The sequence below is a fragment of the Coregonus lavaretus genome, assembly GCF_964263955.1.
Source record: "Coregonus lavaretus genome assembly, chromosome: 1".
Taxonomy (NCBI): domain Eukaryota; kingdom Metazoa; phylum Chordata; class Actinopteri; order Salmoniformes; family Salmonidae; genus Coregonus; species Coregonus lavaretus.
The window spans coordinates 26134743-26159923 of record NC_139988.1 but is presented as its reverse complement, the minus strand read 5'-3'; the positions used below and the strand labels follow the sequence as shown (position 1 = coordinate 26159923).

General features: G+C 43.9%; 1 protein-coding gene across 1 annotated transcript; it reads left to right on the top strand.

Moving 5' to 3' along the window:
- Nucleotides 1–1697: 1697 nt before the first annotated feature.
- Nucleotides 1698–24935, top strand: LOC311127062 (3-hydroxy-3-methylglutaryl-CoA lyase, cytoplasmic-like; the record flags this gene model as incomplete). Its single annotated transcript, XM_084158809.1, has 9 exons — nucleotides 1698–1793; nucleotides 2849–2926; nucleotides 11894–12001; nucleotides 12368–12463; nucleotides 13786–13934; nucleotides 15000–15063; nucleotides 15266–15454; nucleotides 24431–24556; nucleotides 24801–24935. The coding sequence occupies 9 exons, from the start codon at nucleotides 1698–1700 to the stop codon at nucleotides 24933–24935; spliced, it is 1041 nt and encodes a 346-aa protein (XP_084014935.1).
- Between the last annotated feature and the right edge of the window lie 246 nt (nucleotides 24936–25181).

Sequence of the window (25181 nt, the reverse complement as noted above, 5' to 3'; positions counted from 1 at the left end):
CCCATCTACCAATAGGTGCCTTTTTTTGCGATCCATAGGAAAACCTCCCTGGTCTTTGTGGTTAAATCTGTGCTTGAAATTAACTGCTCGACTTAGGGGCCTTACAGATAATTGTATGTGTGGGGTACAGAGATAGGGTAGACATTTAAAAATCATGTTAAACACTATTATTGCACACAAGTTGAGTCCATGCAACTTATTATGTGACTTGTTCCTGAACTTATTTAGTCTTGCCATAACAAAAGGGTTGAATACATATTGACTCAAGACATTTCAGCTTTTCACTTTTTATTAATTTGTAAACATTTCTAAAAACAGAATTCCACTTTGACATTATGGGGTATTGTGTGTAGATCAGTGACACAAAATCTCAATAAAATAAAATAAAAATTCAAGCTGTAACACAACAAATTTTGGAAAAAGTCAAGTGGTGTGAATAGTTTTTGAAGGAACTGTATGTGTCCTGATTCTTGCCGCAGAAACTCTACAGAATAGTAAACCTTCAGCCAAACTGTTTTTATTGAGATTACTAAAATGACAATAGCAACCTTTCAATTTCATTTAAACTCTCCCTTCCTATTTAACAGTGATTTATGCACCTATCATGGAAACCATCTGCAAACATGGCAGGGTTGGCATTCCCTGCTGAAACCTTTCCCTATTTTCAGTGGCCCGGAAGAAGGTTGTGAGGGCGTGATTCTAAATGATCTGCCATGAGGGAGTTTTCAAATTTACGGAGGTGACAAGTGATGGACATAAACCTGGGAGCCCAGGGACACAAAGAGACCTGGAGACCTTTCATGGGACGGTCATACAAGTTCCCTCTCTCCCCCTGAATGGGGGGTAGGGGTCTCTCATCGCAGGGCAGCTTATTGTGGTGAAAGGGTTCAGTTCTAGGACTTCATTAAGCCCCTCTATTGTTAACATCTGGGTGAGAAAGAATGGCTCTTTCTCTGGTAAATTGTGTCCCGGCTTTACAAAGGGATTTTATTACGCTACGGCGTTGACATTGGCAGCTACTGGCACGCCTGGCAATGGAAAACCTTCAGCTGTTTCAGTCACAGGAGATCAATCAAAGCAGCCTGTTTCCCTGAAGCCTTAGATTTCATCCTGAAACGGGGAAGTGGGAGACCTAGAATAAGCAGTGTGTGACTGTTCTTATTCTAGAGCCCAGAGACTCGGCAGGCAAGTACTTCCCCCTTTGAGCACTTCCTGACTGCTCAGCTCACACACAGTCGGTTGTAACACTGTCAGACTAGTCCAGACAAAACACTTGCTCACACTTCAGTCCCCAGTGAACTAGCTAGCCACTGACATTCCCATCCCATCCATGTGCCACTCACTCTCACCCCCTCTTTTAATATCTCTCCCTCTCTCTTGCTGACTCTCTCTCTCTCTCCTCTCTCTCAGTCTCCATCCATTCCCTGCTAGGGATGCGGCTGCCATAGCAACTGCTGAGTCACTCCCGGCTCTCTGCTCTCAGCTGCCGTCCTCTAATGTGATTGTTTCAGTGAGGGGGGAAGCCAGGCCCTCAGTCATCCACCCTGTCTGCATGCGTGAGCATATTGATCAGAGTACTCCAACACGTACATTTGTTGCAGTCGATTCAGTCGAACGTAAAGATCCATCGCTGCGGGTGTCGGAGCCAGAGGATCCTGGGGGAGCTCTACAGGCCGAACCTAACGGGATCCTTTCAGATGGGCAACTTTCCCACCACGGTGAAGCACTGCCTGAGCTACGAGGAACTGATCCAGGATTATCCATGGCTAGCACGCTGGCTGCAGGAGGAGAAGGTGGGAGTCGTTGTCTTGATTTTGCTGCTCTGCGCACATGACTCACTCATGACATAGAGGGAGGGTGAAGGGCGGGGACATGTGAAAGGACAGAGAGGGGGAATCAGCCAGGGACGTAGAAACAAATCAAATCAAATTTTATTGGTCACATACACATATTTAGCAGATGTTATTGCGGGTGTAGCGAAATGCTTGTGACAGGCACTATATTAAGTGACATCACACTGTGCAAATGCTCTATGCTCTATTTCTGAATACATTCCATTGTTGTGATAAGAGCATATACAATAGTTTGTATGCCTATTAAGTAATAACCAATCTGTTTAATATTGTACCACTGTTGACTTGAGGCCTAAAAGCAGGATCCTGTTCCTCCCCCACTGTCTGAAGTATTTTTATTATCAGGTAGAGAGAGTGCATAAAGTGAGAACCCGGTTACTTCCTCTCCTCCTCTCATCTGTTCCCTCTACCACTGTTAGATGAGTTACTACTCAGATATAACATCCCCAAATCTGTAATATTGTTGTTGGTGGACTGGTTTTGTTGTCAACTGTCAAATAGACTGTAGATACTTTTAGATACTCAAAACGGACACACATTTCACTGTTCAAAGAAAACGTATTTCATGCATTATTAAAGTGCCAGCAGTGACCTGAAGCTGAAGTGTTCTGGGCTTAAGGGCTTAAGGTTGTAACACACATTATGGTAGAAGAGAAACAGAGTTGAGTGTGCAAATAATCATGTGTTAGTGGTACAGCCAGAAGAGACAGCCAGAAGAGGACTGGTCACACCTCGGAGCCTGGTTCCTCTCTAGGTTATTTCCTAGGTTCCTGCCTTCTAGGTAGTTTTTCCTAGCCACTGTGCTTCTGCATCTGCATTGCTTGCTCTTTGGGGGTTTTAGGCTGGGTATCTGTAAAGCACTTTGTGACAACTGCTGATGTAAAAAGGACTTTATAAAATACATTTGATTGATTGATTAGTGTATGTGACAACAGATATCAAATAATGTGTTCAACATCTAACATTACTATTTATTTTCATTTTTTCGTTTTTAGCGAGCTTTAACACATGAATACCCAGAGTATGTTAAAATTGTTGAAGTCGGGCCAAGAGACGGACTTCAAAATGAAAAGGTATATATTTTAATCACAGTCACCCATCTGACATACACAGAACCCCCCCACCACCCATGAACACCCAAATAAGTAATGTACATTTAGGGGAGACTGGGGTTGGTTGTCTACATATTTCTAATTTAATTTATAAAATAGTTAGTTGTTTGAGAGAGTGGTGAATGTGCTGCTAAAAAGGCAAATCTGGGAGGAAAATCCAGGGGATGCAGGCGAACATAACAGACAAACCACTGTTCATGATTCTACTCGTTCGCAAAGAGGCAGGCGCAAATAAATCTCAGTCAGATCAAGAATTGTCACAGTGGCTGATGTGGATGTGGTGGAGGAGTCACACGCAGGACACAGAAGCTAAGTCCAACCGACTTTACTGAACACAATAATATAGAGACACTGGCCTCAACAAAATAGGAGGCGGACTATGCGCAACAATGCGCAAAACACAAGTAATCCAAAGCGCACGAAAACAGTACAGTGCGATGACAGGAAATACAAAATACAAACGACGAGCCGCACCTGATGACAGGCGAACAATAACACACAATACTTGACAAACAAAACGAGAAACTTATAGGGGACATAATCAACCCAAATGGAAAACAGGTGTACAATAAAGACAAAACCAAACGAACATCGATAACATACAACGGTGGCAGCTAGTACTCCGGGGACGACGAACGCCGAAGCCTGCCCGAGCAAGGAGGAGGAGCAGCCTCGGCCGAAACCGTGACAGTACCCCCCCCTTGACGCGCGGCTCCAGCCGTGCGCCGACCCCGGCCTCGGGGACGACCAGGAGGACGCGGAGCAGGGCGCGTGGGTTGACCACGGTGGAACTCTGTCAGGAGAGACGGGTCTAGGATGTCCCTCCTCGGCACCCAGCACCGTTCCTCCGGGCCGTACCCCTCCCACTCCACGAGATATTGGAGACCCCCCATCCGACGTCTCGAATCCAAGATGGACCGAACTGTGTACGCCGGAGCCCCCTCGATGTCCAGTGGGGGCGGAGGAGTCTCTCTGATCTCATCGTCCTGGAGTGGACCAGCTACCACCGGCCTGAGAAGAGACACATGGAACGAGGGGTTAATACGATAATCACTAGGCAGTTGTAACCTGTAACACACCTCGTTCAATCTTCTCAGGACTTTAAAAGGCCCCACAAACCGCCGACCCAGTTTCCAGCAGGGCAGGCGGAGGGGTAGGTTTCTGGTAGAGAGCCAGACTCGATCACCAGGTGCGTACACCGGCCCCTCACTGCGGTGGAGATCGGCGCTCGCTTTCTGACGACGGATGGCCCGCTGCAGGTGGACGTGTGCAGCGTTCCACGTCTCCTCCGAGCGCCGCACCCACTCATCCACCGCAGGAGCCTCGATCTGGCTCTGCTGCCACGGTGCCAGAACCGGCTGGTAACCTAACCCACATTGGAAAGGGGTTAGATTGGTTGAGGAGTGGCGGAGAGAGTTCTGGGCCATCTCTGCCCAGGGAACATACCTCGCCCACTCCTCCGGCCGGCCCTGGCAATAAGATCTGAGAAACCTACCCACATCCTGGTTCACACGTTCCACCTGCCCATTACTCTCCGGGTGGTAACCCGAGGTCAGGCTCACCGAGACCCCCAAACGCTCCATAAACGCTCTCCAGACTCTGGAGGTGAACTGGGGACCTCGATCAGACACTATATCCTCGGGTACCCCGTAGTGCCGAAAAACGTGGGTGAATAGTGCTTCGGCGGTCTGTAGGGCAGTAGGAAGACCCGGCATTGGGAGCAGACGACAGGCCTTAGAGAACCGATCCACAACGACCAGTATAGTAGTATTCCCCTGCGAGGGGGGAAGGTCTGTGACGAAATCCACCGAGAGGTGAGACCATGGTCGTTGTGGAACGGGCAGGGGTTGTAACTTACCCCTGGGCAGGTGTCTAGGCGCCTTACACTGGGTGCACACCGAGCAGGAGGAGACATAAACCCTCACATCCCTGGCTAACGTTGGCCACCAGTACTTAGCGCTAAGGCAGTGCACAGTCCGGCCAATACCAGGATGTCCAGAGGAGGGTGACGTGTGAGCCCAATATATCAGTCGATCCCGAACCTCGAGCGGAACGTACGTCCGACCCACCGGGCACTGTGGAGGACTAGGGTCGGTACGCAACGCCCGCTCGATTTCAGCACCGACCTCCCACACTACCGGTGCCACCAGACAAGACTCCGGCAGTATGGGAGTGGGCTCAACGGACCTCTCCTCCGTGTCAAACCGCCGAGACAGTGCGTCTGCCTTACCGTTCTGGGACCCAGGGATGTACGTGATCTTAAATACGAACCGGGCTAAAAACATGTTCCACCGCGCCTGGCGAGGGTTCAATCTCCTAGCTGCCCGGATGTACTCCAGGTTACGGTGGTCAGTCAAAATGAGAAAAGGGTGTTGAGCCCCCTCAAGCCAATGCCTCCACACCTTTAGGGCCTGTACCACGGCTAACAGCTCCCTGTCCCCTACGTCATAATTTCGCTCCGCCGGGCTGAGCTTTTTGGAGTAAAAAGCACAGGGGCGGAGTTTAGGTGGCGTGCCGGACCGTTGCGAAAGTACGGCCCCAATACCGGCCTCTGACACGTCAACCTCTACCTGAAATGGTAAAGCGGGATCCGGATGCGCCAGCACCGGAGCCGAAGTAAACAGGTCCTTCAGTCTCCCAAAAGCCCTGTCCGCCTCGGCTGACCACTGCAAACGCACCGGACCCCCCTTCAACAGAGACGTTATTGGAGCTGCCACCTGTCCAAAACCCCGGATAAACCTCCGGTAGTAATTTGCAAACCCCAAAAACTGCTGCACCTCTTTAACAGTGGTTGGAGTTTGCCAATTACGCACGGCTGACACCCGGTCAACCTCCATCTTCACCCCTGACGCAGACAACTGATAACCCAAAAAGGAGATAGACTCCTGGAAAAACAGACATTTCTCTGCCTTGACATACAGGTCGTGCTCCAACAGCCTCCTCAACACTCGGCGCACCAGGGCTACATGCTCGGCTCGGGTAGGAGAGTACACAAGAATGTCATCAATGTACACGACCACACCCTGCCCCTGCATGTCCCTGAAAATCTCATCCACGAAGGATTGGAAGACTGAAGGAGCGTTCATCAACCCGTATGGCATGACGAGATACTCGTAATGACCTGAGGTGGTACTAAATGCTGTCTTCCATTCACCGCCCTCTCTAATGCGCACCAAGTTGTATGCGCTCCTGAGATCTAGTTTTGTGAAGACACGCGCCCCGTGCAATGACTCCATCATAGTCGCAATCAGAGGGAGTGGATAACTGTATTTCACAGTGCTCTGATTGAGACTACGGTAATCAATGCACTGGCGCAAACCTCCGTCCTTGTTCTTCACAAAAAATAAGCTTGAGGACGCAGGGGAAGTGGATGGCCGTATGTATCCTTGTCTCAGAGATTCGGCTATGTAAGTCTCCATAGCTCTCTTCTCCTCTTGAGACTGAGGATACACATGGCTCCATGGAAGCGCTGCTCCTGCCTGGAGGTCTATCGCACAATCTCCCTGCCTATGAGGAGGCAACTGCGTCGCCCTCGATTTACTGAACATGATTGCCAAATCCTCATACTCAGGGGGAATGTGCAGTGCGGTCACCTGGTTTGGACTCTCCACCGAGGTCGCCCCCACGGAAACACCTAGACATCGCCCCACACACTGGGCAGACCACTCCTTAAGAGCCCTCTGTTGCCACGAAATAGAAGGATTATGGGTAATCAACCAGGGAAGCCCCAACACCACCGGATACGCAGGAGAGTCAATCAGATATAGCTGAATAGTTTCCTCATGACCCCCCGCGTCCTCATCCTAAGTGGCGCTGTGACCTCCCTAATCAACCCCGATCCCAATGGATGGCTGTCTAAAGCATGGACAGGAAATGGGGCGTCGACAGGAAGAAGGGGAATTCCTAGTTTTAAACAAACATTTCGATCAACAAAATTCCCAGCTGCGCCTGAATCTACTAGCGCCTTATGCTGGGAATGAGGTGCTACCTGAGGAAAATGTACAGGTAAACAGACGTGCACAACAGAGAGCTCTGGGTAAGTGGGACGCCTACTCACCTGGAATGACTCCCCAGTGCGTGGCCTGTTGTCCTCTCCCCTAGGAGACCCTCCCCAGCACCTAGCCGCAGTGTGCCCTCCACGACCACAGTTGGTGCAGGGGACAGCCCCCCTCGGGCTCCTCCTCCCCCTCTCTCTAGCGCCAGCACCTCCGAGCTCCATAGGGCTCGGCTCGGAGGTGCTGGAGGGTGGAATGGACGACCCCCACTCGGAACGTCCGCGGGTGGCCAGCAGGGTGTCCAGCCGGATGGACATGTCCACCAGCTGGTCGAAGGTGAGGTGGGTATCCCTGCAGGCCAGCTCTCGACGGACGTCCTCCCGTAGACTACAACGGTAGTGGTCGATGAGGGCCCACTCATTCCACCCTGCATCCGCCGCTAGAGTCCGGAACTCCAGGGCGAACTCCTGTGCGCTCCTCTTCCCCTGTCGGAGGTAGAATAGATGCTCCCCCGTCGCTTTCCCCTCAGGTGGATGGTCGAACACGGCCCTGAAGCGGCGAGAGAACTCTGCGTAGGTGATGGTAGCAGCGTCTATCCTCCTCCATTCGGCGTTGGCCCACTCCAACGCCTTGCCGGTGAGACAGGAGATGAGGGCGGAGACGCTCTCGTGTCCCGAGGGTGCCGGGTGTACGGTGGCCAGGTAGAGTTCCACCTGCATGAGGAACCCCTGACACCCGGCAGCGGTGCCATCATACGCCCTCGGGAGCGAGAGCCGAATCCCACTGGGTTCCGGAGCACCGATGGGAGGACTGACCGATGGTGATGGTAGGGTAGGCGGAGGCGTGGGTACCCCTCTGGTCTCCCATCGGTGCAGAGTGTTAATTACGTCCTGCAGGGTAGTCCCGAGCTGATGGATCCGATCGTCCTGCCCGCGGACGCGCTCCTCCAGAGACTCGGGTGCTGCTGCTGCTCCTGCTGACTCCATATGGTGTGTTATTCTGTCACAGTGGCTGATGTGGATGTGGTGGAGGAGTCACACGCAGGACACAGAAGCTAAGTCCAACCGACTTTACTGAACACAATAATATAGAGACACTGGCCTCAACAAAATAGGAGGCGGACTATGCGCAACAATGCGCAAAACACAAGTAATCCAAAGCGCACGAAAACAGTACAGTGCGACGACAGGAAATACAAAATACAAACGACGAGCCGCACCTGATGACAGGCGAACAATAACACACAATACTTGACAAACAAATCGAGAAACGTATAGGGGACATAATCAACCCAAATGGAAAACAGGTGTACAATAAAGACAAAACCAAACGAACATCGATAACATACAACGGTGGCAGCTAGTACTCCGGGGACGACGACCGCCGAAGCCTGCCCGAGCAAGGAGGAGGAGCAGCCTCGGCCGAAACCGTGACAAGAATATAAGCATTCAGCACTTTGATCAGTGCTGGGAGCAATATTTAGATGTTGACCCTTAATTGATTTTCTTTATTATGTACTATGTATTTATTGTGTACTATACAGTGCCTTGCAAAAGTATTCATCCCCATTGGCGTTTTTCCTATTTTGTTGCATTACAACCTGTAATTTAAATTGATTTTTATTTGGATTTCATGTAATGGACATACACAAAATAGTCCAAATTGGTGAAGTGGAATGAAAAAAATAACTTGTTTCAAAAAGTGGTGTGTGCATATGTATTCACCCCCTTTGCTATGAAGCCCTGAGATCTGGTACAACCAATTACCTTCAGAAGTCACATAATTAGTTAAATAAAGTCCACCTGTGTGCAATCTAAGTGTCACATGATCTATCACATGATCTCAGTATATATACACCTGTTCTGAAAGGCCCCAGAGTCTGAAACACCACTAAGCAAGGGGCACCACCAAGCAAGCGGCACCATGAAGACCAAGGAGCTCTCCAAACAGGTCAGGGACAAAGTTGTGGAGCAGTACAGATCAGGGTTGGGTTACAAAAAAATATCAGAAACTTTGAGTATCCCACGGAGCACCATTCAAATCCATTATAAAAAAATTGAAAGAATATGGCACCACAACAAACCTGCCAAGAGAGGGCCGCCCACCAAAACTCACGGACCAGGCAAGGAGGGCATTAATCAGAGAGGCAACAAAGAGACCAAAGATAACCCTGAAGGAGCTGCAAAGCTCCACAGCGGAGATTGGAGTATCTGTCCATAGGACCACTTTAAGCCGTACACTCCACAGAGCTGGGCTTTACGGAAGAGTGGCCAGAAAAAAGCCATTGCTTAAAGAAAAAAATCAGCAAAACTGTTTGGTGTTCGCCAAAAGGCATGTGGGAGACTCCCCAAACATATGGAAGAAGGTACTCTGGGCAGATGAGACTAAATTTGAGCTTTTTGGACATCAAGGAAAATGCTATGACTGGTGCAAACCCAACACCTCTCATCACCCCGAGAACACCATCCCCACAGTGAAGCATGGTGGTGGCAGCATCATGCTGTGGGGATGTTTTCATCGGCAGGGACTGGAAACTGGTCAGAATTGAAGGAATGATGGATGGCGCTAAATACAGGGAAATTCTTGAGGGAAACCTGTTTCAGTCTTCCAGAGATTTGAGACTGGGACAGAGGTTCACCTTCCAGCAGGACAATGACCCTAAGCATACTGCTAAAGCAACACTTGAGTGGTTTAAGGGGAAACATTTACATGTCTTGGAATGTCCTAGTCAAAGCCCAGACCTCAATCTAATTGAGAATCTGTGGTAGGACTTAAAGATTGCTGTACACCAGCGGAACCCATCCAACTTGAAGGAGCTGGAACAGTTTTGCCTTGAAGAATGGGCAAAAATCCTAGTGGCTAGATGTGCCAAGCTTATAGAGACATACCCCAAGAGACTTGCAGCTGTAATTGCTGCAAAAGGTGGCTCTACAAAGTATTGACTTTGGGGGGGGGGTGAATAGTTAGCACGCTGAGGTTTTCTGTTTTTTTGTCTTATTTCTTGTTTGTTTCACCCAAAAAATGATTTTGCATCTTCAAATTGGTAGGCATGTTGTGTAAATCAAATGATACAAACCCCCCCCAAAAATCAATTTTAATTCCAGTTTGTAAGGCAACAAAATAGGAAAAATGCCAAGGGGGTGAACACTTTCGCAAGCCACTGTATATATAAATCCCAATATATTTGCCTCCCAGAGTTGCCCTTTTAGCAGCACATTCACCAATCTCAAGCGGCTAACTCTGCCCTCTCGCGGCACAGGCCGAGGGAGACATGAAACAAACTACCCCATCTCGCAGTCAGCTCAACAGGCAACTAGTCTAGAGACGCTGCTGACGGAGTGTTTGCGAGATGCTGGACAAAAAGCAATTTTAAAGCCATCCTGACACTTCTGCCGTGTCTACAGACATCCCCCAAACATACATAAATGAGTGCCCAACTGGTAAATAGTCGTTTATAGATATGTCAGTCAGGTGGCTATCTGCCAGCAGAGACTTATATTGCAGTAACGTTGAAGGGCTCTGGCTAGTATTACTTATCAAGCTAGAAGGATTAAATAAGAAGCTAACGTTAAACGGAGCCTACCTCAGCAGGAGCAAAAAATATGCTATTAAGTTGTAATAGTAACTTTGCTTTACAGAGAGTAGGCTCCTGAGACAGACAGTGATGTGGCGCTCAGTGGTGAGGCTGAGAAAGTCCCCCCCTTCTGGACCTCACTAAAACTCAAATCCTAGTTATGGCCCTGTGTCTCAGGGGATGGTTGTCACATGGAATATGGGGTTGGTTGTCACTATCAACATTACCACTGCCAGTATACAATAAATCCCAAGCTTTTTTGTGCTTGTGCTGTATAGAGCTCCCTTCATTGCCTCTCTTTCAAGCACATATTTTTTCTGTTACACAACCACACATGCACACATGCATAAAAGCTGAACACATGCATACACAAATCTATTCAAAATGTCATGTTATTCTCAAGGCATAAAATGCAGAATTTTGTTAGGAATATCGTTCGATCAAAGAAAGGCTATTTCTAAGACTCGGTTTTCTATATTGCTTCATTTCCTGTTGCAAAAGGAATAAGCTACTAGCAAACATTGTGACGACCAACCCCATACTGGGTGACATCCAACCCCGCAATGGGTCTGGTTGTCACAAATTGACAGAGTGTGTTTGATGGCTAAAAACTACATGTTGGAATAATATATGAGGATAAAAAGGTCCCAATTTCAACCCAAGACCTTGGTCTTTCTCCTAACATTGAAAAGAGTCTTGTAAGATATACTGGTGCTGAGAAATACACATGAGTGTAAAACGTGTGAAAACCAATCCCGGTCTCCCCTACAAATGATTTATGTTCACTACACACTACACCATTACAAACTCAATATGACATATGAAAGCTGAAAGCTTACTTTCTTTGTGGCAAGCCCACATTTAGTTTTGTATTATGTAACAATCATTTTGATTGATTCCTGGTTGATTTTATGATCCCCTTAAACATATGGATTATTTTTCTATGATTACCCCAGGCATGTGTTTCACATTTTCTTCTCAAAAAAGTGATTGATCAAATGAACACCAACTGCCCTTGAATTCTATGGGAAACATGACATAATTTTACCAGATGGCTCATATGTTGTATGTTCAGTATGAGTACAGTATGTCACAACTTTATTGTTCCCATATTCAAGTCTGCTGTAGCTGTACAGATTGACATGATGACAAAGTCAAACTCTGGGGGTACAACACGCTGTAATTGTAGGAAATATGTTTGGAATAAGCAGACGTAGCAGGTGAGTGCCGTAAATTACTCTGATTGCAAAGACATTGCAGCTGAATTGTCCAGATGTCCACTCCACGTATACCTCCAATCTTGAGAGGGGATCAGAATCAGATCCTGAAAGAGCCGGTCTACATTTCATTGTTTTCCAGGAAATGGTTCCAACAGGAGTCAAAATCCAGCTGATAGACATGCTCTCAGAAACAGGCCTGCCTGTGATCGAGGCCACCAGCTTTGTGTCTTCAAAGTGGGTACCGCAGGTAATAACTCTTCTTTGTGTGCCCAGAAAGTGTGCTGAGTGATTTTATTAGGCTCTTATTGTTCTCCCCAGCACTACTGAGGGGAAAGCTGCTCCTCCAGCATCCCAGTTATGCCCTGGACTCGCAGATGTTTTGGGGGGGAAATCCTTGAGATATAGGCCTATTCCGGAACATGTTCTGCAAGCACTTTATTTTGTTTGCATGTGTAAAATATAAGACATCTCACCTCATTAAATAAACTACAGATGACTGTGTTATATCTTTACGTTTTTTTTAGTATTGAGACATATGATGTGGAACAGCTAGCTCTATTTTTATATGAGTTCTACATACTAGTCTCACTTGCCTCTTTTGTCTGTTGTCAAGATGGCGGACCACACTGAAGTACTTCAAGCCATCCACAGATCTTCTCATGTTCGTTATCCAGTTCTGACACCCAACATGCATGGCTTTCAGGATGCTGTAAGCGTTTCATTATTCATGCAAGAAATCACACTCTTTAAAATTAACAGATATCTCCCCAGGCTCCCCCGATACGACTACCGTTAATATGTATAGTGCTACACTACCGGTCAAAAGTTTTAGAACACTCATTCAAGGGTTTTTCTTTATTTGTACTATTTTCTACATTGTAGCATAATAGTGAAGACATCAAAACTATGAAATAACACATATGGAATCATGTAGTAACCAAAAAAGTGTTAAACAAATTTTATATTTGAGATTCTTCAAAAAGCCACCCTTTGCCTTGATGACAGCTTTGCACACTCTTGGCATTCTCTTAACCAGCTTCATGAGGTAGTCACCTGGAGTGCATTTCAATTAAAAGGTGTGCCTTCTTAAAAGTTAATTTGTGGAATTCATTTCCTTCTTAATGCGTTTGAGCCAATCAGTTGTGTTGTGACAAGGTAGGGGTGGTGCACAGAAGATAGCCCTATTTGGTAAAATACCAGGTCCATATTATGGCAATAACAGCTCAAATAAGCAAAGAGAAACGACAGTCCATCATTACTTTAAGACATGAAGGTCAGTCAATATGGACCATTTCAAGAACGTTTCTTCAAGTGCAGTTGCAAAAACCATCAAACACTATGATGAAACACACTTAACCAGCATGGCTGCCACAGCATTCTGCAGCGATACGACCTCCCTTCTGGTTTGGGCTTAGTGGGACTATCATTTGTTTTTCAACAGGACAATGACCCAACACACCCCCAGGCTGTGTAGGGGCTATTTTACCAAGAAGGAGAGTGATGGAGTGCCACATCAGATGACCTGGCCTCCACAATCCCCCGACCTCAACCAAATTGAGATGGTTTGGGATGAGTTGGACCACAGAGTGACGGAAAAGTAGCCAACAAGTGTTCAGCATATGTGGGAACTCCTTCAAGACTGTTGGAAAATCATTCCAGGTGAAGCTGGTTGAGAGAATGCCAAGAGTGTGCAAAGCTGTCATCAAGGCAAATGGTGGCTATTTTAAGAATCTCAAATATAAAATATATTTTGATTTGTTAAACACTTTTTTGGTTACTACATGATTCCATATGTGTTATTTAATAGTTGTGATGTCTTCACTATTATTCTACAATGTAGAAAATAGTAAAAATAAAGAAAAACCCTTGAATGAGTAGGTGATCTAAAACTTTTGACAGGTAGTGTACATCAAAGCTGAGAGTACACTTTATGCCTGAGATTAATGGAAACGATTTACAGTGATTGTTTGTTGCATAATGTTACATGTACAGAATCGATCTCTGTTGCAACTTCCTTCTGTCCTGTTGAAGGTTGCAGCTGGTGCTACTGAAGTGGCCGTGTTTGGGTCTGCCTCTGAGACCTTCAGTAGGAAAAATATAAACTGCTCTATAGATGAGAGCATTCTGAGGTTTGAGGAAGTCATTTACGCTGCCAAACAACAACAGATTCCAGTCCGTGGGTTTGTATCATTTCTCACTTCTTCACCAGAGTAAAACGATTTTACTTTAATATCTTACATTCATTCCATAGGCTATATAGCTGATGTTAACCATGAACAAGGCAACATGCAATTCCTTTGCTCAAATTACAATCAAGTTATCTGTGCAAGAGTTGATGTTGATGATAAACAAAATAGTTTGTTCAACATGTGTGTTCACTTCGCAGGTGTGTTCTGAAATACTGTATGTTTACGTTAACAATTTGAGACTTTGAAAAAATAAACTACAGTAAAATGTTTCATAGGCCTATTGTTACTCTCTCTATTAGCAAAGGAACACAGAGTTAAATGACTCCAGAAATAATAGTTTAATAAGCGAAGTTCCAGATGTGCACTGCATCGCTCTATGTGTTACTACAACTACAAGTCCAGATGTACAGTACAGAACTGCTGACATGAAGCATGTTTAAATTCAGCGGTACAGTAGCACCCCTTTTAGCCAAACAACGGCACATTGACATGACAACGCATCAGTTTGACACAGGCGTTCTGGCAAATGTGACTTAATGCCTGCTGTTGGAGATGGTTAGGGCAGAACTCCCTTCCCTGGAGTCCAGCTAGAACTTGCTGGAAATTCCGGTTGCAAACTGAAGTATCATCTAACGACCGAGAGCCCAAGAGAAACATTTTCTACTTTTCACATGTTGTCCGCTATTTCAAGCGGTGAACGTTTCCTACACATATGGAATAGACATATAGTTTGACTTCATCCCCTGCATCATTTCTCATTAATACTGTCAACAACAGAAGGAACATATAACAAAATATTCAACACCAATTCGATATAAAATGTGAAGTCTATATTGCACTGGCAGTTAGTGGCTAGTGAATCGAGCAAAAAGAGCTGTTCATTTTATGCTCTACCTTAATTCTAATGACAGACAGAATAAATTATGAGTTTTTGACAGGAGAGATATTACATTTCAGTACAATTCACTTTGTGACATTTGCCAAAGTTTGCATGTTTATGACCCATGTATTAATATATGCCATGTGTGTTTATGACCCATGCATGTTTTCTTTTAGATATGTTTCTTGTGCACTAGGATGTCCATACGAGGGACCCATTGATCCCACTAAAGTTGCAGAGGTAAGACACAACTTCTGCATTGCCTACTTTATATGTGTACATGTAATCTAAACAATGTCAAATCTCCATAAGGATCGTTTTTATTTTCTAGACAAAGAGAAAACATTCAAATGTCTGTAATGCTGTAGCTATGAGCTCCTGTCTGTTTCTCCTGTATGTCCAAGGGACTTGTTTTGTTAAGTTGCTCTATTCTTGGCTGTAGGTGGTGAAGAGGTTGTATGAACTGGGCTGCTATGAGGTGTCTCTGGGGGATACTATCGGTGTGGGGACCCCAGGCTCCATGGCCAAGATGTTACACAGCGTCATGAAGGAGGTACCCAGCAGCGCTCTGGCCGTTCACTGCCATGACACCTACGGCCAGGCCCTGACCAACATCCTAACTGCACTGCAGGTAACCACTGACAGTAAGGCGCAATATGGTTTATGTCAATCATGTTATTTTTTGGAGACCCTGATAAACTAACTACATACGTTCTTTTTTTTTTTAAGTAACAATGTGGCAATGTGACATTATCAAGTGTCGGCCATAGATGGCATCATAAATGATTTTGTGTGCCAAACTTATGTGCTCAGTTTTATGTGAGAATTGAGGAGGCATTGTTTGCGTGACTGAAAATATATTAATAAATAGCAAAAACAAAGGTATATGTTACAATACGACATATGAAAATAGGAGAGGACATATCACTCAATTTGGAATTGGGAACATGATCTGGGAGTCCCCTACAAAGGAAAATAATACAAAAACTGCCCACCCCAAAAAATCCCAGAATCATAATGAACATAAGATAGGTCTACTGAGCTCTCCTATTACCAGCACCTACATTAAAGAGAATAAAAGAGTCTTTCACGGATCATTAATAAAGCTTTATCCTTTCCTTAGACCACAAAATCTAATTAAGTTGTACAAAAGCTTCCTGTAATAGCCCTCTTTCTATGGTGTTTTTCACCACCTCTCTGGAGGGAACCTATAACCTGAGAGTCAGTCGGGACATAAACCAGTGGTAATGTAGACATGGCTGTATCAGTTCTCTGGGGCGCCCATTGTGCTCTGTCTACCAGTTTGTCATCCTCGGCAGTGGAGGGATGCTCTTGGGGGCTGGGTGGGTCAGCAGATGTGAGGGTGTCCACACAAAGGCTCACCTATTCGGTGTCTGTTTCACATGACAGTGCCCTGGCCTTGACAAAGGTACTGAGTGCGAGGGGGGAGACAGGCCAGCCCTGAGGGGCTCCCAACTCATCTGTCGCTTGGCTGTTGAACTATCTGACAATGCTGCACTTAAAAGGCACAGGGAAAATGATCCTTTCATTGGCCCGCTAAGAAACACATGGCAAATGGAGAATGCGAAAGAAACCCGTCCTGAGCAGCAACTATGTAACTGAGACAGGCAGGATGCAGTGACTATCGCTGGATTCATTGAGATATGTGAGTCACGGTCAAGTGTGTAAGACATTTCAAAAAGAGAAAAAATCTAAATGTGAAGAATAAGGAATCATTCACTTAAAGCGGCAATCTGTGATTGCTACATCCATTTTGGGATTTATTTTTAAATGAATAATATATAGCTATTCATTCTTGAAGAATATGACTTATAAATGCATAATGAGCTTCGTTCAATTATCTTACCTCATCACAACCCAAAATATAAGCTTGTTTTACTCATTTGTTTGTAAACAAAGTAATTGTAAACAAACACTCTATAGCCTCAAAACATGGTTAAAACTATCATTTTGATTTCATGGATGGTCAGTCCTTGCTTCCATAGCTCCGTCTATGAATTTGAACATAGTTACATTTCTCAGCCCCGTCCCTCAGCTATATACCAAATCAGTGGCTTTGTTATTGTTTAAACTGCAGATTTCCACTTTAAGAAAATCTATGACCATTTTCATGGCTGTGTTGCAATCCCACTTACCCTAAGTAACCCAAAGTCTGCATAACATGGCTTTACTTATTAATTTATCTACTTCCATGTTCAAGGAATTGTACATGTTCACCAAACAGCTTTTTGGTTTTCATTTAAAAATAGTGTTACAACAGATCCTAATGTTGGGCACTTTTGACAAGTGGTGAGAAGAACCAGAGGGTGGGTGAAATTCCTTTCTGTGGATCACATTGAAATTGATTTATCGCAGCTGCCCAGTGACCACTGAAAATAATAACAGCAGCGTGGATATGTAGACAACCATTTGTCCTCCTCCCATCTCAACAACTTCAGTGGAAATGAAAGATTTTATCATAGACTTTTCATTACTGAGTGCCAGTAGTCCACACCACCAACTGGGAGAGAAATGAATTCCACCATACCCTGTCAGACCCTTGTTACCTCTGCTTTTGTTCATGATAAAGACATTCCATGCTCTTTGTACTTTTCGTTTGAGAAGTTCTGGGGGCCTTTGTTACGAACCCACCTTTGGTAGGTCACACAATGAGAAAGTATGTACTTTATTTTTCAGACTTTGCTGGGAAATAGATTGGATCCGGCCCAACGTTTCCATGTAAACTGCAGCTGAATGTTGGGCTATTGATAGAACTCAGTGTAGCCAGATGCTCTTGGCTGAGAATTCAGACCTGTTCTTACGGATGTAGGATCTTGCTGAGAATTTTCCTGCACCGCAGGAAATGCGGATGAGCTTTGGGATTTACATAAATTCACTGAAAACCCACACTAACACACGGTTATATTAACAGTATTTCACTTTTCATGTAGCCTACATTTGGCCAGCTAATAGCCTAACCACCGATCAAGCAACATTATGGACTAAACATTCGGTTTCTTCAGGATTATTTTGCTGTGACAATATAGATCAAATTAAGATCCTACATCTGTACTCACGGTTAGCTCCTCTACACTAAGCAAAGCAAGTCTGAGCCAAAGCTCATTGACAGGGCTTTAATCTTGTGACTCTCTCTAAATATTTAGTGGAAAGTATGGATGTTATTCTGATAATGGGTGTAAGTGGGTCAGTAAGGGACACCATTCCATCTTGTCCAATACTTCTAAATACTCTAGATGAGTGTTTTACAAATGGTGGCTTGAGAGACCCACTAATGGGTTGTAGCTAATTCCTGCTGGGTAGTGGTTTGTGCCAGGGTCCTGGATAGAGATGTTTATGTTTACTTGTGGTTTACAAGAAACCTCCCAAAGCTTTAGATGGTCCCAGAACCAAAGTGTTTGAGAACCACTAGTGACAGAGACAAAGTTGTAATTAGAATGATAATGTTTCATAACCATGGTTATGACAAATCAAACAGGCATGTTGTCCAATAAAACGTATAGTTTTGAGTTAACCCATACAATCCAGAGGACAGTACATTTGAGCTGTGTAGGTATAAAGTTGAGCGTCATTAAAGTGAAGTGAGATGGGTGTAAAGACCCGTCAGTGGTAAACAAAAAGAATGGCTTGTGATCTGGCAACATTGCCGACATGACAGACTACAAGGAACTCCCATTTAATTGCCTGCTGAGGATATTAGCTTATTAGAAAAGGCCTGTGCCCTAGAGCGTGGTGCAGGAGTCAGTGTATGTGCCAGGTGATGAAAGCCAGTAACTTGGTGGAAAATATTCCTCTCCATGTGCGCTTGAGATCAAGGGCTGGATTCAATCCGTATCAGAAGTATCAAGGAAGATCCACTTAATAGCTCAATTTAGATTTAAAGGCAATGTTCCCGCGTTCCCAGAGACTGCATTCACGCTAAACGTTGCATATGTCTGCTCAATTGGAAATTACCTTTATATTTTAATGGGGATCTTCCACGATACGTCCGTGATGCAGATTGAATCCAGCCCCAAGACAACATTCCCCTCTGCATGGTCTCTTTAGAGCACGAACACATAAAGAAATGGTGCCTTATTAAAGAGTAAAGCACTATCAATTAATCAACATTATGTTAACATGAGGTGCTTGCTGCATCCCAAGGTGGAAAATGTGTATTTTCATATTCTAAAAACCATGCATATTAAAGTAAACTCTACAAACAACAAAGGATAGATTGGCACAGGAAGTGGTTTAGCCCATGAGGCAGGTGAATTTAGTATTTATTGAATTTAGTGTGACTTACTCCTTCAGCTTACTGTACAAACCTTGGTAGTCAAATGCTTTGAGTGGTTTCTAATGTAAGAGGTGCTTTCTTTAAGAGTGAGGTCTCTACCTGGCCAATGACCTCCATAGTCCAACAAGACAATAGACGGTTTTCATGCTTTAAGGTCTTCTTAGTAATCCATGTATGTTTTTGTCTACCTCCCTATTAGCCACAAATATCAAGGAAGAGGTTGTGGCTTTACAGTGGCAGGACTTATTTATTGCTGGAAAGGGCTGCTCCAGGTTAAAAATGGGTCAGCCTTGCAAGCTACCATTGAATACAATCTCCTTCAGTTCCACAGTTTATGTAGAGAAATGTCAAGGCTGAGTTGGCGAAACCTTGCTGCCTCAAACCCTTCAATGAACATACCCTTTCTGCCCCAACTGACGCACGGCCACACTTAAAACAAACAATACTGGATAAGAGTGTGGCCATCTCTCAAGTTGTTCACTTACAGTGTATAAACTGCCTTCCATAATCCCATATCATGTGATGTGAACAGCCAGAGCACACTATAAAGTTTATTTTGCCAGGAATGCATTGTTTTTATACGTCCACGGCTCACTGAATGTGGCTCTTTAACAGCCAGTCCACATCTGGTTTCTGAGCTGTGAGAGGCTAATTGAACGCTGGCAATTTGGACTTTCTGACCACCAGTCCCTGTGCGTATTGCGTCCCATAGAGCAGCAGGAATCAGACGTGCTGTCGAAAGGGATCGCTGTGCTCTTGGTGTACCCTGGTCCACCAGAGACCCTCTGGCACACTCACAGTTAGCGGCAGAATGCGAGAGGTTTGGCACGGTAAATTACAACTCTGTGTTTACACAACAAAAAAAGTCTGCCCAGTACAATATCCTGCCCTGGAGTTAACTAAGGTCTGGAAATCTCTTGCGCAGTGCACACCGGAGTGGATCACCTTAGCCAACACAAACAGCAATTACAGGCGGCTGAGACAGGCCCAGGATGAAATAGACCCTTTTCTCTGAGAAAAGGCACCAATTAGGAACATTGTTCAGAGAGTAAACGGTGCTTCCATTATTGTTGTTTGCTTGGGTCTGTCCCCCAGGGAGAGAAGTCCTTCATGGTTTCAGTCTGTGTCCCTGTGCCACAGCAGGGTCAGTGGGAGGATAAGCGCGTTAATTTTGTCTCACCGTGGGATCCTCTGACATCTGGCTCTGCCACGGAAGCAGGAAAAGGTCTTTAATATTCTCCTGATGGTCGTTGTTATATGTGGAAAACCTTTTGGATAATTTTATCTGCGATGCTTCTGAAAAATAGATGCTTGGCTTCATAATTTGTCCCGATGAAGACGCAAGGTTCCAAGGCTGTTGTAAATAACCTGATGGCTTTGAGGCCTGAGGTCCTCAGAGGCATATCATTAGTCGTTTTCCCCCATCCTGAAAGTAACAAGCGAAGCTGTGTAGGCAGGCCTACAACGTTTTTATCACATGGCAGTTGATAAGCTGTAGAAAACTCAGGTTCTCTATTGGAGCATATAAATCATGTTTAAAAGCCAACATAAAAACATCTGGTAAAACGTATCTATGGTTCATAATGTCTTAATGAAACGTAAAGGTATTCGACAAGAATAATTAAACTTATCTGGCAGACTGAAGATGTTTTTATGTCATCAACAATTTGGACGAAGCAAGCTCATGATCTTTTTCTGAAAGGCAGGGTTAACATTTAATGGAAGACAAATTAGCAAAGTGGATTGAAGGCAAATGGGCACACCACATCATTTAAACATGGAAATTGGGGTAATATTTGGTTGAGACATTGATCAGCCAGAAGTTTGTTGAATTCCCAATGTGTTATCACTGCGCTTTCAACCATTTAAAAGCACAACAAAGTTCAAATGGGAATACAATGTCAGATATTTTGTATTTACAGTATACAACAACATAATGTGTTATCACTGTGCTTCATCTAATAGCACAACCAAATGACCTGGATTGCAGTTGAGATTACATTAAATTAAAAGTAGCCTACATATAGTGCAAGTGATCAATGCTGGTCGAGCATATAGCAATTGTAAAGATCTCCACAGACCTGCAACCTTTGCATGCTATCTTGAACATGCACTATGATTACATAAGAAGACATTTATAGTTACAGTAGGCTAACTTCAAAATATGGCCATAGATGTTACTCATTTTAAGGTTGAATAAATACGGTTGACAACCAAATATCAACATTTCTAATGCTTGGATAGTTTCATCTGAGCCACTGGCTTAATCCTATTCTATAACTTTTATTTTTGGTTTAGCTGGAGAGGTGAATGCAACATATGCTTTGTTAACTTGTTGACAACTCAATAGGCTATTTACTGGATTGCAAAAGTGATATTGAATTGTGTTTAGTTGTCAACGCAACCAAGTATCAACATTTGAAGGAGATATTTATTTTGTGCCACTGACATGTCTGGCTTTAATTCCAGTTAATAATTGATATGTTGGATTCATGTTTCCATCTCAACCAATAATCAAAGTTAAAGAATAGGGCTAAATCAAATAAAATGTTATTTAAAGTGCATTTAAAGTTGTATTTTATTTAATTTTTCGTCCTATTATTTAACTTTGATTTTTGGTGAGATGGAGATGTGAATCCAACATATCAATTATTAATATGTATACAAATTGGAATTAAAGCCAGACTAAGTCAGTGGCACAGATGGAACTATCCAAGCAGAAATGTTGACATTTGTTTGCATTGACAACCAAACACAATTCAATGTCCAGTTGGTCTATGTTGGATTCATGTCTCCAGCTCAACCAAAAAAACAAAGTTAATGAATAGGACTAAATCTATTTCTAACCAAACTTTCAATGCACTATAAATAAAGTTTGATTTGATTTAGTCTAATTCTTTAACTTAGAGTTTTGATTAAGATGGATTTAATTAGATTTATTAGGATCCCCATTAGCCAACGCCAATGGCGACAGCTAGTCTTACTGGGGTCCGACATATAACAAAAAATACATTACAGACAAAATACTTTACAATTTACATACATTTAAAAACATGAACATGTAGGGTGTGTGTGCATCTATCAGTTACACATATATGTCAGTACATACACAAAACAAGTAGGTCACATGGGGGAGAGGCATTGTGCCAAGAGTGTTGCTTTATTTGTTTTTTTAAACCAGGTTTACTGTTCACTTGCACTATATAAGATGGAAGGGAGTTCCATGCACTCATGGCTCTGTATAACACTGTACGTTTCCTTGAATTTGTTCTGAATCTGGGGACTGTGAAAAGAGCCCTGGTGGCATGTCTGGTGGGGTAAGTGTGTGTGTCGGTGCTGTGTGGAAGTTGACTATGCAAACAATTTGGAATTTACAACACATTAATGTTTCTTATAAAAACAAGACGTGTCGCAGTCAGTCTTTCCTCAACTCTTAGCCAAGAGAGACGTGCATGCATAATATTAATATTAGCCCTCTGATTACAATGAAGAGCAAGACGTGCCGCTCTGTTGGAGATGGAGACATGAATCCAACATATTAATGATTAACTTGAAGGTTAAATTTGAAATCAACCAAAGTTTGAAACCTTAGGCCTATATGTATTGTCTATTGTTAGTTGAACCCTGGGTTGAATTGAAACAATAGCTGTTGATAACTTTTCAACTTAACTTATGACTTATAAAGTATGGTTACATTTCATTTGCACTGTTAAACCTACCCTTTGGAATGACTTCGATAGCAACAGTGAACACATTTAGTTTTTAAGAGATCTCTCAATAATCATTCTCACGATAGCACATTGGTAGTAGTAATTGACAAATATCAAAGCTAAGGCTGGGTTAAATCTTTGGATGGGAGACCAAATTAATAGCTGTAGATAGATCAACTTTCCAGTAGGAGGTGCTGCCAAGCCTATTGTTTTTTTTCTGATAGTGGATGTAACTTTGGAGATCTGACGTTGTTTCAAAGGTACAAATTCAAGGTTTGTCTATGTTAAAAATTGGTTACAATGATGACAATCCTGTAATTTCACCCTCAAATTTCACCCTCAAAACAACAGTTTACGTATACTTTTTTCAAATCCAATGTATTTTCCATGTAGATTCCACGTCACAATGCGTTGATAAATTACTTTGAAACAACGTTGATTCAACCATTTTGTAGTCTTCATAACTTGGAATTTAATAATTGTCACTCTCAGCTCTACTTAGGCCTACTGTCTCCTTTGCTTACGTCTGAAGGGACAACATTTCGCTATGCCTTTTTGCGCTCTTTATACGGAGATGTTGCAAGCGGATTCTTCTCCCCAGGACCACATGAGGTGAATGTTTTGGGAATGTTTTACAGCGATAAAGCATTTTTTCCCCCTGCAACACTGAAGTTCAACCATAAAACAGTAAGCCTATCCCTTGCTAAGCAACATTTTCTGGCTGTTTGGTACCGTGGTCCAACAAAAGCGCAGACATGCAGGGGAACAACCCACAACGCATCATTAATTCTCATATGGAGGCCAGACACTTGGTAGCCAGGCAGTAAAAAGCATTTCCCCACAGAAAGTTGAACTCTCTATGACAATTACTTTTATTGTGGACATTGCATGAACCAAATTGAACTCGGAGACGTTAAACAAAACATATGGGTGCATTCTATTTATTCAGGACATGGAAAAGACTGAGACATTGTGCTCAAGGACATCAGAGGGTGTCATTGAAATTGAGTTATAGCCTTGAATTTAAACAACCCCTTTTTCAAAGCTTTTTCAAAGCTTACACACCTTTGGAATTACCCATTTAGAAATGTACCATAAGGAGAAGGCTAATTATCCAGTGAATGGATTGTAACAAGAGAAGTGTTGTTACAATTGAGTAACACTTGTTGTATATGAAGATATGTGCTAGTAACAAAAAGGTATGTATGCAAATGTATATTTTGTGAGGTGGTGCAGAAAAACACAAGTTACCATGAGGATCAGAAAACATGACACAACAATCTGGAATTTTCTGCATTTACAAAGTCTGCTATTACCAAAAACATGCCGCAAATGATGTGCCACTGCTTTAGTATGACAAAGAGGATGAGTAAGCTGAACTGTGGGGGGACACCAGGCTGTTGCGCCCACTCATCTCCGAGAAACGAAGCCACAGTTCTCCTAACTGGCCGTAAAAAAAACACCACAACCCTGGCAGGGCACACTGTACCAACACATTACAATACAGGAGAACAGGGGACATTGTTCGGCATGGGATTTTACCTTCTGCTTGCCCTGTCCGTGTGGTTACTGAATGTCTCTCCTGTCTGTATGTCTACCTCAGATGGGGATTTGTACAGTGGACTCGTCTGTAGCAGGTCTGGGAGGGTGCCCATATGCCCAGGGTGCCTCTGGCAACGTGTCAACAGAAGATGTTCTCTATATGCTCCATGGGATGGGCATTAAAACCGTGAGTGTTGCTTCACATAACCTGAAAATAGACTTTTAAAACAGCTTTGTAATCCCTAGTGATATACAGCTCACTCCCCCACCCCCCCCCCACCCCCCATTCATCTGAGAAAGCTTCAAACATAGGATAGGGTCTTGTTTAAATTAGATGTGTATGGGTAGGCCTGCTGTTTCTTTTGCAATTGCTCCCCCTGCTGGCAGGGTAGCATTCTTGCTTCTTTGATCCCTTGTTTCTTTCATTCCAGGGAGTGGATCTCTCCAAAGTAATCGAGGCAGGTGACTTCATCTGCAAAGCCTTAAACCGCAAGACCAACTCCAAGGTAGCCCAAGCAAGAGGCGATTACTCCAAGCATTGCTGCATGAAGAAGATAAAAACTTGACACCTTTCCCTTTTGAACAGTGTTTATTCCTGTTGATGCTACATATAGATTGCAAATTACGCTATACAAAATGCACTATACTTATATTTTTTTACAAAAATGTATAGCCATTTAGCAGAGGCACTTCATTAAAGCATTGCTGGATAAGGCCTACTAAATTCAATAAATAACTACACTTTTTAAACCAAATAAGTTGGTTAATAACTTTCACATATAGTCTGTCTGATAGGAGGTAAAAGAGAGAGA